At 41.9% G+C, this 13,795-nt stretch overlaps 1 protein-coding gene and 1 pseudogene across 2 annotated transcripts in view; one reads left to right on the top strand and one right to left on the bottom strand.

The window, feature by feature from the left end:
• BOLL (boule-like RNA-binding protein) overlaps positions 1 to 4,427 on the bottom strand; it is a 48,579-nt gene extending 44,152 nt beyond the window's left edge. Inside the window, exons 1-2 of one of the 2 annotated variants that reach the window (XM_008587418.1) lie at positions 4,196 to 4,427; positions 359 to 502 (exon numbers count right to left, since the gene is read on the bottom strand). In XM_008587418.1, coding sequence (XP_008585640.1) covers positions 359 to 502; positions 4,196 to 4,216 — 165 coding nt within the window. In that variant the 5' untranslated portion in view covers positions 4,217 to 4,427. Of the gene's footprint in view, positions 1 to 358; positions 503 to 3,273; positions 3,583 to 4,195 lie in introns of those variants that run through there. The other variant, XM_008587419.1, reaches the window with a different exon arrangement.
• A 5,752-nt stretch (positions 4,428 to 10,179) lies between these two features.
• LOC103602964 lies at positions 10,180 to 13,062 on the top strand (annotated as a pseudogene).
• Positions 13,063 to 13,795: the final 733 nt, after the last annotated feature.

Genomic DNA, 13,795 nt, shown 5'->3' with positions numbered 1-13,795 from the left:
GATTACACGGAAATAATGAGTTATAAATGTCAAATATCATACCTAATGGCACAAGGATTTTTGTTGTTAAAAAAAGAACTCTCCTATAATTTCTAATACATAATATGGAAACTTGGAAAACCTTCTATATGTCCATTTACAAGTAATGGTATTCCACTTAAAATACCTATGCATGCCTATCTTTAGTTGTTTACTACCTCCCATATGGGGAGACCTGTACATCATTTCACAATCATTTTGAAACCTATTAATTATTATGCAAATGTTATTATTTTCATAGATGCACAAAGAAACAATTTCTGAGAAAAAAATAACTTCTAATGCAAAAAACATACATGTTACATGCATAAATAGGTACCTTAAAGTCAATTCCTCCTACAAAGATGCGATTAGGGATCACTGTTCCATATCTTGGGGCACTGGTTGGGTTATTCATAGGCCCAGGTGACACAGGATTAGGGGATGGAGACAATGAATCTGTTTGCGTCTGATTTGATGTTTGCTGTAAAATAAAATTCTTTTAAACTTTTAGCACTGAGTATAAGTTTTGATACAGGCTGAAACATCTTTCAAAAAGAGTCATTCATGCAAAATGTACCGTTTTCGATTTTACTTTTATTCTAATATTATGAAGATTATAATGAAAGCTAAAAGCTTCTTGGGGCAAAAATGTAGGAAACAGAATCTACTCCACTACAGACCTTAAATGTTAAATATATTATTCAAAAATACTTGTATTAATTGTTATTAAATATATTATTTAATTATAAAGAAGAATATTAAATTCATAAAGTAGTTTGAAAAAGAGAAAAAGCAGCTCCAGAAAGCTGGGAGCTGGCCTGGCACAACCATGTAGGCTGGTGTTGTTAGGAGTTGGTCTGACACTTACAGCTGGGCTGTGGTGTTCTCTTGTTAATAGAACAGCAACATCAGACAAGGTCACTGTGGCTGTGTTGGGTCAAAATAAAAACAAGACCATTCCGTAATCATGTCTGAACACTGACAAGAATAAAAGCATTGGCCAATCCATAAGAATAACCAAACATCCCTATATCCTAAGTGACTGCTCCTTCTTTATCAATCACAGCTTCAGCCTTGATCCATTTTTCCTGTCTTTTAGGTAAGAGTTAACATACTCAGTCAAAGAATTATGCCCCACTTCCTGATAACATGCATTCTAGAGTAAAGCTCTTCCCTAAACTCTAAAAATCACTTAACACAAGCCTGAATCCTATAATTTCTTTCTAACACCCTCTGGCTGAAAGGCCCCATGGTATAGATTCTTCCTTGTCCTAACAACAGATTAACAACTTTGACCCAACTTAATTAAACTAAAGGTGTGTTCCTGGTGGTTTTTGGCTAACGGGCATTTACATGTTAATAAACTCTGCATTTAAGTACAAATTTTCAGCCTGAAAGTCAAATTTTTAAATGCACATGTTAATTTGAAGATTGGACTTATTTTGTAAAAAAATTATATAACCTGTAACTGATAGGTAGAGATTTTTATACTAAAGAATTGAGTACATGTCCTTATTTTCACAATTCTAAATCAGAGGACCTAATTTCATTTTTTATAAATACGGTATATATTAACGTGTAAGCCTTTGCACAATGGCTTAAGACTTAAGGTACAGCTGAAAAAAACAATACTTGAGAATAGAGTTTTGAAGAAAAACCAATTCAAGAACTTGCTAATTATTTTGCTTCTATTTGCTTCTCAAATCTGAGACAGTCTAACATACTAAATGAGTGCTTCAAAACGCTTGAAGTTCATAACCCCAATTCTCTGAGAAACAAATATATGAAAATGAATTTCCAGTTTAGGTAATAGAGTTGTTCGTTTTCACATCTGTTCTCCTTTTTCACTTCATTGGCCAATAAAACCATAATCCCTAAAATAATCTCTGCAAGACATACTGAGAGATACTAGGCCAGTGGTTACTATCGGTCTACAGGCTGGACCTTACAGGCTCTCTTTCCCATCCAGTCTTAAGTTGGGAAGAAAGCATATACTCCCTAACAAGGGAGTGAAAAAATACTTCTTTTAAACCAAAGAAAAGTCATCACATTTAATAATTACTATGTTGCAGCTTCCAATTACAGAAATTGGGAATGCAATCTTAGCTTTCTCTCCTGGCATCTGGGGGTTATTTGTAATTTCAGTCACTTTATTCAGGACATAGTGCTCAGAATGGATGATGTTGCAGTGCTTAGTTTTATTTTCCAACTGTGTATTTGTATTTCTAGAGATAACAACTCTAGTAGATATGATAACCTTGTCTCTCTGCCTGTTTGTTTACAGAATGTAAAAATGACCCATTTGCTAAATTTTAAAAAATCGGTTGTCACTAAACTCTCTTCTTGAAATCAAAATAAGAGTTCAATGGATAAACTCATTTATTCTTAAGTTTAAGTAAAAGACAAATTCCATTATTTTTCATTGAGAGAGGGATGAAATGAACGAAAGTGAACTTTATTCCCAATCTTGAGAAACTAAAGGATAACTAAAGGATAATCACTGAGAAAAGAAAAACGTCAACTTCTTACACTCAATTCACTTCATTTTCTGGTCTCTAAGGCTCCTGGTCTATTGTGGAGTCCAACTGGTTTATTTTTCTCCTTACCACCTATCATTTTCTAACATACTATATAATTTACTTATGCTTATTATCTCTTTACTATAATGTAACGTTCACATATTCAAAAAAAATATATATATATATGTATTTTTTGGCAGCTGGCTGGTACTGGGATCCCAAGCTTTGATCTTGGTGTTAAAAGCTATAATGCAATGTTCATGAGGGCCAGAATTACTCCTCTTTTTCTTTCACGGCCACATCTAAAGTAGTGACAGTACATAGGAAGTGCTCAATGAATACATATTGAACGAATGAACAAATGCATGAATCACTTCTTCAGGAGAGACCTGCACATGATCTGACAAACATTAGGCGGAGGGGTGATGAATGCGGTATGAATAATAGCCTAGAAAATATTTTAATGTTATCAGGGACAAGTCTCTGGTACAGGCAACATCTAAATTCCATAGCGAAGGTTAGCGATGCACTGAGTTCAAACTCCACAGGCAGTCATTTTGCAAGTGCGTAACAGCACCTAGGATAGAGGCTTCTATTGGGCTGCAGCACCAAAGATTTTATTAAAACTCTCCTCCAAAGTAATGTACCCTCACTGCCTCCTCCTCATGAGAATTAACCTCGAAACCTATCATCTGCTTTGCAAACGAAGACAACAGGAAGAGGGCGGGCTAACCGTCGCAGTCACGGCCTTGTGGCTCCTTCTCCAGAAAGGCCAGCAAGTTGAGGCCCTGGGGGAAATGGCCACGGCAACGACTTCCTCGGCAACAACTTCCTCGGCTTCTCTTGGGTCATCCTGAACTCGAGCACTGACAGGAGGATCCACCCCCTCCCCACCAAAGTGCGGGAGGGAAAAGAAGGCTACCCAGCGAGAAATTTTGCCCCTCAAAGCCACCAGCAGCAGTGGCGGGAATCCTCAACGGCACCGACCCGGCGGTCGGCCTCATGCGCCGCCAGCCCTTGGGCCTCGCGCGGCGCCCTCATTGGCTGTCGACGGGGCGCGGCGGCACGTTGTCTCGGCCCCTCGGGCCTGCCCCGCTGCCCGACCCCCTCTCCAGCCAGGCCCCGACCAGCTCGGGCGCGCACCCGTACTAGAGTGTCTGGGTCCGACCTGGGCCCAGGCCTCACAGGCCTTCCGGTCTCCACTGACCAGTTGGGGAGTGGAGGCGTCGACCGCCCTGCAACTCCTCCTCGCCGTGGGCGGCTGGGCTGACTGAGGCCGGAGCGAGCGTCAAAGACGCGGCCGAGCCCTGTTTCGGCGGGAAAGCTGTTAATCTGCCGGGATCCTGGGGTGTGCTCAGGGCCCAGCCACCCGCCGCCTCTCGAAACCTCCCGGCCGTTTCCGAGACCCCACAGCCTGACTACACCCAGTCCAGGCCCGGAGGCCGCACCTTCCCGACCCCACGACACAACCCGACGGGGCCTGGTGGTGACGGCTCTTCCCAGTGGTCGAGGGGGCACTCTAGTCCCGTTTCTTCCCAACAAAATAGCGAGCGTTTGGGCTCTAAACCTCGCCCTTCCAGCGCCTCAGAGACGGGGTCCACGTGGCCGCTTCTCCCCGCTTGCCCGGGGCCTGGGGCCCTGATCGCCGTACTCACCGCCCCGTACTCGGTCTCCATCTTCCTCTCCGCTCTTCAAAAATGGGAGAAAAGGAAAAAAACCCTGAAGTTTGAAAGCACCTTCACACCACGGAAGCAACACCGAGTTTCCCGACTGGGCCTCTCTCCCCCTGGCGGCGACGGCGGCGTAGCAACTGTAGAGGCGCAGGCTCGGACCCGGGGCCTGAACCTGCCACCTGGGGCGGTAGAGGGGCGCGGGCGGCGTCGCCTCGGGCGGTGGGTCGCAGTGCGGGCGGGCACCGCAAGCCCGGGAGGGGCGCGGGCGGGCGGGTTTCGGCTGCGGCCCGTGGTCGCCCAGCCAGGACGTCTCAGGGGCAGAGCGCTCAGCAAGTCGGGGCGGGCGTGGAGTGTGCAGATCGGGGGTTCGGTTCTGGGGCCACTCTCGCCTGCTTTCGGACGGCTGGGGAGGAGAGAGCGAACGGTAACGCAAAGCTCCATGCACCGCGCGCCTTTCCCTCTCTTCTACTTTGGAGACGAAAAGTCGGCCTCTGGGACGGTGGCTTTCGAGAGGTTAAGGTGACCTCGAGGCTTTACAAAGGTGCAAGAAGCCGGTGGAAGGGCGGCTTCCGAAGGCTAGTGGAAAGCGAGGAGGGCAGTTTCTAGAGTTAAAGTCTGGCTCCCGGGGCCTGACGCGTCAAACTTAGGGGCTCCCGAGAATCCGCAGAAGCCGCGTTGCACCTGTTGTCGCCGTCACTCATCTTCCCGGGCGGGCGGGGCGGCGCGGGCAGCTTGGTCAGGACCCGCCGCGCAGCCCGTGCAGGGCTCCGGCGCTCGCCCGATGCCGGCGCCCTGAGCCGCTCCCGCGGGCCGCGACCCCGCTGAGCACAGCTGGGCGACAGAGCAGCCTAGGGAGCTGGTCCGCGACCGAGCCACGCGCGCGCGGGAGGGGGCGAGGATCGTGCCACTCGGCTGAAGCGGCTCTAGCCTCCAATAGCCTCTGCATCTCCTTTGAAAGAAGACTGCTTTGTAAAGACTATTCCTAAAAGGTAGCTGATATGTACAACCAAGTTGTAAGTAATTACAGGTAAGTAAACTTACGTAATAATATTAATTATCGTTATTATAGCCACCATTTGTCAGGTACTCAGTTTGTTTCAGGCACAATGCTTTATGATCACTGTCATTTCATCATTTTATTCTCACAGCAGCTTTTCAAATAGACACTTCTGTTATCGTCATATTACAGGTGATGAAGCACAGGCATGGGGGATAAGTAATTTGGTCAAGGCCTAAAGCTATATAGATTTGACTCTCGATCTTCCTAACCATAGTTCTTGATCTTAACCATTTTGTCGTGTATTTTTAAAGAATCAGCAGCAACAACTGTTAAAAGTTATATTAGTAATAACTTTTATACTCTTTATTGTAAAAATTTGACTTTGGGTTATTTAATTCTCAAGATAAAGGGTTAAAAAATAAGCAGGGTGTATTCTTAATCTGTTCAAAGATTAGCTCCTAATATTATTTACCAAAAATAAAATGGGAAACATAATTTTTGTTCATCTTAGTTAAAGCATCGTAAAATTCATTATACATTTCTGTATGCAATTTTAGCTCATTTTCTCAGGTTTTAGTTTCTGTGGAAATAGACAATACAAACCTATTTAGACTGAAACTTCTAAATAATAATTTCACTGTTCAATACCATTAGAACTGATCTTTCGGTGTTTTTTCCCAGTAGTAATGATGGATTTGAATAGGTGGTATCCTCTTTTTTGCCCAAGACTTCTTTGACTAAAAGCACTTATTTTTGAAGACTGCATTCTCTAAAAAAATTTGTTCACCACAGTAGGTGTCCAGTCTGACGCAAATTAACAAAATTTTGGGAAATTCAAGGCCTGCGTTGGGTGCTAGGGGGTTATGCTGTATTTACTATATGGCATATCTCTGTTCTGCTTCTGACTCTTTTAATTCTTACACCAAAAGGAATTTTTCATTTTAAAACTTGGATAAATCATGTATAATTATACAATTCAATCTAACTTAATAGACATTTATAGAGTTCCTATTATGTGCAGTACATAGTGGAATATGCTATGGGACAAACAAAGATGAAGAAGATCAAACCTTTGTCCTCAAGGCATTTTCAATCTAGAAGGGGAGAAAAGCCTAATTACTCAAGAATAATTATATCTTAATATGCTTATAACAAATAAAATACAAGCAGAATAGGATAAGTGAACTATGATCAAAGGTGGGAGCACGGAGGATGGCATCATGGAGCACATTGTTCCAGGCTGGGTAAGGCTGGAATGCTGGTGTGGGCAGAAAAAAGGGAAGAAAGATATTGAGCCCCTATCATGTACCCAACACTGGGCTAGACACAATTCCTTTAAAATCTTCTTAGTTATTCTCTCTGTCTCTCCCACTGAAAATCTGGGTCTTGGAGAGAGAGTTCACATTGCTGGTAACTGGTGGATGCAGTTTTCAAAACTTAGTTCTATTTGATTCCATTGCCCATGCATAGTGCACTCTGCCATGCTATTTATATCATGCAAATAAGTTAAGATTTTATGCAGGGGACCTTTGCAAATAGGTGGCCATTGAAGAGTGTTGAACCAGGAAGTTATATAATCAGAGCCAAAGTTTAGAAAGGTATTCTCAGAGTTTTTGAAGGACAGAAACTGAAATAGAGAATTGAACTAGGAGAAGAAAACGGCTCAAGTGAAAAGTAGCGGGGACTTGAACGAAGGTGACAGGGGTGAGAATAAAACACTGGCAAAGGGCAAGGGAGATACCTGCATTGAATCTGTTGATTGGTTTGGGCGACATGGACATATTAATATTAATTGTTCCAATCCATGAACACAGGATATCTTTCCATTTATTTCATCAATGGTTTTTGGTTTTTAGTATACAGTAGTTCCCCTTTATTTGCAGTTGCACTTTTTGTGGTTTCAGTTACCTGTGTGGCCAACTGCAGTTTGAAAATTGGTGAATACAGTACAATGAGATATTTTGAGAGAGAGTGCCCACATTCACATAACTTTCATTATGGTATATTTCTATAATTGATCTATATTACTATTAGTTATTATTGTTAACCTCTTACTGTATCTAATTTGTAAATTAAACTTTATCATATGTATTTATATATAGGAAAAAACATAGTATATATACTTGCATACATAGGTTTCAGTACCATCCATGGTTTCAGGCATCTACTGGAGGTCTTGGAAAATATCCCCCTTGAATAAGGGGGGGACTAGTGTGCAGATCTTTAACATCCTTGGTTAAATGTACTCCTAAGTATTTTACTTTTTTGGTGCTATTGTAAATGAGATTGTTTTCTTAATTTCCTTTTCAAATAGTTCATTGTTAGTATATAGAAACGTTACTGATTTTTATACGTTGATTTTATATCCTGCAATTTTACTGATTCTTGGTTCATTCACACAAGCATGGTTTGAATAATTATATACATGTTTTCAGTTGCTTTTGAGGGGAAGACCTTATGTTTGGAAACATCTCACCTGCAAATCCCTTTGTATTGTACATTGTCAGATATTTCCTTAAGAGAAAATAAAACTACTGTGTCAAGTATAAGACACATACAGCAAGATTTCAGTGCAAGAATGATTACCCAGAACGTATTGTCCTTGTAGATTCAGTCCTACAATGTTTGCCTGCCCTTTTACCTTACTTGCTCTTACTTCTTGAGCACTAAGGTTAACCTCTTTTTGTTCTTATCTTATCCTTAAATTTGATGCATGAGTTATTTTCATAGCTACTGTCATGACACTTTTTTTTTTTTTCCTGATTGGTAAGGGGCTTGCAACCCTTGGCATGGTGTGGTTTGCACCACGCTCAGCCGGTGAGCGCACCGGCCATCCCTAGATAGGATCCAAACCCGCGGTCTCGGCGCTACCAGCGCCGCACTCTCCTGAGTGAGCCATGGGGCCTGCCCTCATGACACCTCTTAATTCACATTTTTCATATTGTTAGGCATCTTGACAATACTTCCCTAGTGTCTTTCTACCCGTGACGTTTCAAACATCGGTATATAAACATTTATTGAATTGAATTGTCCCTTGACCACTCTTCTCTAGCAACAGCACTGTTCACGAGTAGTGGGCAGTTGTTGCCTTGGTGTACTCTGATCTTTTGTACCTACCACAGGCCACCATATACCGTTGTGCAGATTATAAACGCATAAGGGTGTCTGGCCAAAGGAGTGAGTAGGCTGATAGCCAACCTTTGCTGCTCAACTCACAGAACCACGTAGCCACAGGGCTTTATCCATTCAATGGGGGTGCAGTTTTCTAATTCATGAAAATGTACTGAATGGCTTAGTGGCAGCCCTGCCTAAATACCAGTAACCATTAAATGGTATCAGGAAACACTGGTTTATGTTTATCATGTTTCACTGTCACATTCTCAGACATCCATAACTGCTTGACATTTGGAAAACTTTTTATCTTGGTGAGTGTTGCAAATTGAATTCCTTAGGAAACAGACTCTGAGGTTTGCTTGCAGGAGTTTTTTGCGGGGACCTGAGTTTGGGAACAGCACCTGAGAAGAGAGAGAGAAGCAGGACTTGGAAGAAGTTGAGTTGTGAGGTAGTTTTAACAGAGGCCTCAGCCAATCCTGGGGTGGCCCTTCAGAGTTGTCCCTTGAGGCTGGGGGTCCTGGCATTTGTAAAAGTCCTACAGCTCCCCTCCATCTACTCATGTATGGCCATTGGATGCAGGCTGCTCCTAGGGAGGACACTTGTCCTTGGCAAGATGGCACTCTTCAGCTGAGGACAATTTCTGCAAAGGGACTCAGTATTGAAGGAGAGATCTGGGGGGCAAAACACAGCATATGCTAAAGTGAGTTCATAACCATGGAATGATTTTTCTCCACAATGGGATTAAGCAGGTTACCTCTGCTTGCTTTTGGTTGAAGGAAAACATGATAGAAACAGAATAACTCCAAGAAAGATCCAAACTACTCTTTTTCTTAGAAAGGGTACCTCAGAGATTGCAAGTGGGTTGAGTACCAGGAGTGTAGATCTGGTAACCTAAGATTATGACACTGAAAATCCAGATAGCACATTGTATTTAACGACTGTAGGCTTGAAAACATCTTTCTATGAGTTTATCTGTTGGTTCCATTCTGAAGAAAATATCCATTGTTATTGTTGACAAAATATAATTAAAAAATAAAATCTTTTTCCAACCCACAAAACCTCTCCATAAAGCTAATAGAGACAGAAAACCGTTTCATTTTTGAATAAGCATTAAACCAGAATGTGATATGCATCATAGGCAATCCACTAAGAAAAGGCGGCAAGAAAGGAATCTTGCTGCCTTATATGGGCAAGCAGATACAACCATTATATCACACGTAGTTCATCCTAACTTTACCTGATAATTGTGGTGACCATCCATGTTAGCTTATTGGCTTTATCTAGAGGAAAAACAAAATTCTCATGGTAGTTTTGCAAATTAGAGCAAGGTGCTCACCAAAGTTAGACCCTCTATATTAGTCTGTTTTTGTTGCTTATAACAAAATTCCCGAAACTGGGTGACTTATAAAGAAAAACAACATTTATTGCTTACAGTTTCTGAGGCTGGGAGGTCCAAAGTCCATCTGGTGGTGGCTACAGCAATCCAGGGTGCTCACATTGCAAGATGGTGGAAGCAGAGAGAGCAGAGAGAGAGAGAGAGAGAGACAGACACAGACTCTCCTCTTCTTTTAAATCCCTCAGAACCACGCCCTTGACCACCATTTTTAATCATTCACTATGGCATGGTCCTATAATCCAATCACCTCTTCAAGGCGCCACCTTTCAATTACCATAATAGGATTTCCCACCCTCTTAACAGTTCAGTGGGGCTAAGTTTCTAATACATAAAACTTGGCGGACACAATTCAAGCTTCAGGGAGTTTTGGGGGAACATAATTCAACCCATTACACCCTCCAACTGGAACTTGGAGATAGGAGAGCTATCTCCCTTGATGTTTTGCATTTCAAAATGATGGCTCCCAGGTCCTTCAGTAAGTCTTCGGACTTGAGACTGGCAAGAGGCTTATTTGGCCTTTATAAAGATTTACATACATTTGAAAAGGACAAAGAAATTCTGAAAGAAAAGGGAGAGGGGGAAAATGTCTCTTTCCTTATTTTCAACAGGGAGGATTAAACTTTATTTTTAATTTGTCCTTACATTACATACATGGACATGTTTAAGTTTGGGTCTCCTTTATGCACTGAAAAATTTTAGAAGCAACCAAAATTCAAAGTAATCATTTAAGCATATAGAGTAGCTTCACTGACTACCACCTATTGATAAACTTGGGTAGTGTCAAGGTTTTTTTTTAAAACATATTTATGGGGTACAGAGTTGACTATCAGTATTTGTGTACAGTATGTGATGATCAAATCAATATTATTAGATGATCATCATTAGAAATCATAATTTTTTTGTTCCTCACCCAATAACTCCCTATCCCACTTCTCCTTATCCCTTTCCCACCTCTAGTAACTATAGGTCTGTTCTCTCCTTCTGAAAGTTCAACATTTTATTATCGTCTTTCTTAGCTCTCAGTTATAATTGAGGACATGTGGTGTTTCTCTTTCTGTGCCTGGCTTATTTCACTTAACATAATTTTCTCCAAGCTCATCCATGTTGCTGTGAATGGCAGAATTTTATTTGTTTTTATGGCTGAGTAGTTTTCCATTGTATATATATATATGTATATCACATTTTCCTTATCTAGTTGTCCATTGATGGACATTTAGGTTGGTTCCATATTTTGGCTGTTGTAAACAGAGCTGTGATAAACATGGGAGTGCACGTATTCCTTTGACACGATGATTTCCATTCCTTTGTATATATACCCAGAAGTGGGATCGCTGCATCATATGGTAGATCCATCTGTAGTTGTTTGTGAAACCTCCATACTGTTTTCCATAATGGCTATACCATAAAGTTTCCTTCCATCCTTTCCCTGTAGCTTAACTTATCATAAAGAAGTGTGTTCAGCGAATACTTCCTCCATCTTCTTGATCTAATAAAACATGGGTAGATCTTGAGGACTTTGCTCTTCTGCATGGGTCTTTATCCATATTTGCATACTCCTATTGGTTTTTGAGGATGTCTACCATTTATATTTATCTATTATATACTTATTTCTCTCTCTACTAGTATTTATGCACATTATAAAAATACACAGAAGAGTTTTAAGAAGATGAAGAAAACATTACTTTAAAAATGTCTTGCTCAAGCTTCCAGGTTGCTGAACATGTGGAGCTGCTGGGGGGGTGGCAGGCCCAGAGAGGGCATGCAAGTTCTGTGTCCACCCCCCTTCCCCCAACCTCCCCATACCTTGCCCTATCCATCTCTTCATCTGGTGTTCTCTGGTATCCTTTGTAATATCCTATATAAATAACCAGTAAACGCTCAGCTGCATGAAGAAATGGTTCTTAAAGATCGACAACATCATTTCACGACATACCTCAACTGTTTTGTTGCCAAAGAACTGATTGGGTGATTGAACACAGAGAGACTTCTGACAGAGAAATGGCAATTAAACTCATACAGAAATTAGCAGACTGGGGCATTATTCATCATGTGTGTGATGACCATAAGAAATTCAAGGACATCAAACTATTCTACCATTTTAGAAAGGATGCCAGTACCTTGCCATTGAATGATGAAGTGAAGGCCTCCATGAGAGGACAGAGACTATATGAGAAACTGGTGAGCCCTGAAAACACACTCCTGCAGCCCAGGTGTATTAGTACATTTCTGTTAGTTATAATAGAGTACCCGAAACTAGGTAATGTATAAAGTAAATTTACTTCTTACAGTTTTGGAGGCTGGGGAGTCCAACGTCTAGGGAACACATCTGGTGAGGGCCTTCTGTAGAAACTTAGGGTGTCACATGGAGGGAATGGGCTGAAAAAGAGAGCTAACTTTCTCACTTGCTCTCCTTTTAAAGCCATCATATCCACACCCATTACTCCATGAATATATCAATCCATTCACCAGGGCACAGTCCTCAGAATCCAATCACCTCCTAAAGGCCCCACCTTTTAACCACAGTTGGATTTTCCATCCCCTCAACACTGTCACAATGGAGATCAAGCCTCCAACACATGAACTTTGGTGGACACATTTGACCCACAGCACCAGGGAAGAGGAAGGAGTCAAGTATGGGTGCACCTTCATGACATCTGAATTCTTGGATTGGCTGGTTTAGGGAGGTGATACTACCACAAGGAAAGAGGCAGAGTAGGCTTACCAATCACTTATGGAATCATATAGTATGTGTTCCACAAGAACCCATTTGTGGACAGTAATCTTCTCTACCAGTTCAGAGTGAGCTTCCATCAGAGGTGAAGACTGATGGAGCTGCTCAGTGAAAAGTCTTCCTCCTCCCAGGAAGCTCATGACAGTCCTTTCTGTCTCAGGAAGCAGAGCCATGACAACTGGAAATCTACCAGCTTTATGTCAGTGAGCCCCAGCAAGGAGATCAAGCCTCTGGTGAGAAGCAGCTGCATAAGTAGCTGTGGCAGCAGTAGCTACTTGAGCAGCAGCCCTACCCTCAACAGCAGCCTCCCTGTTCTCTGCACTCCCAAGTCCGTGCTGAAGAGACACATCACTTCTGAGGAACTACCCACTCCTGGGGCTCCATATGCAAAGAAGACATTCATGATTATTGGTGATGCAGTGGGCTGGGGCTTTGTGGTGTGAGCAAGTAAGCCATGCCACATCCAGGCGGTGGACCTCATTGGCCCTGCAGCTGCAGCAGGAATGAAGTTCTGTCTGTTTATTGTCTCTGTCAATGAGCTCAACATGCTGCCCGTATACTACCCAACTGTGAGCAATCTGATTCTGATGGGCCCATGTCGGGTTTAATGGAGGTCATGGAGGAGAGTGCTTAGCAATTGGGCCTCCCAGCCCTTCATGGCCTATGGGTGATCAAAACCAGAACCACACAAAGCAATGCAATAAGACTTCCATGCAAATGGATGGCTTTGGACATACAAATCTTTCCTCCGTACATACACATCTTGAGTTTCATATACTGTTTGAATGTGGAAGGCCAGGTAACCCATCTTTTTTTATTTAAAAAAATATTAGTGTAGAAAACCTTTGGGGAACAGAGTTTTCCTACGTGATAGGATTACTTTACTGGATTTCTATTTGTAGTTCTCATTCATTATTTTTTACTCTAGATTGCAGAAAATTGTTGAAATGCTTCTCGGACCAAAACAGCAACGTACTAAAATCCCCTTCTTAGGCATCAATAGAGTAGTTTTTACAGACTTTGTATTGTACTCTTACCAAAATTACCACGGAACTGTTTAACAGAGGATCTAGATTTCACAAAGCTTCAAATTAAAGCAACATCCAAAGGAATATGATCTGTTATCTAGCATTTTTAAGAAGGTTCTAAAGCATTTGAATACTTAAAAATCCATCAAAAAATGACTTTTTCTTAATTCCTGCCTTATTACGGCATTAGCTAAAAAACAAAAAACCAAAAACTTTGTGATGCTATGGGTGGGATAGATAGGGAGATACTACTTAAAATTATTGGATTGTTTGCCCCTGTTTTCTCTTTCTGAGCCTAGGTCAGTTGGTTCTT

The sequence above is a fragment of the Galeopterus variegatus genome, unplaced genomic scaffold (assembly GCF_000696425.1).
Source record: "Galeopterus variegatus unplaced genomic scaffold, G_variegatus-3.0.2 Scaffold4386, whole genome shotgun sequence".
NCBI classification, from domain to species: domain Eukaryota; kingdom Metazoa; phylum Chordata; class Mammalia; order Dermoptera; family Cynocephalidae; genus Galeopterus; species Galeopterus variegatus.
This window is presented reverse-complemented; position numbering and strand designations above follow the sequence as displayed.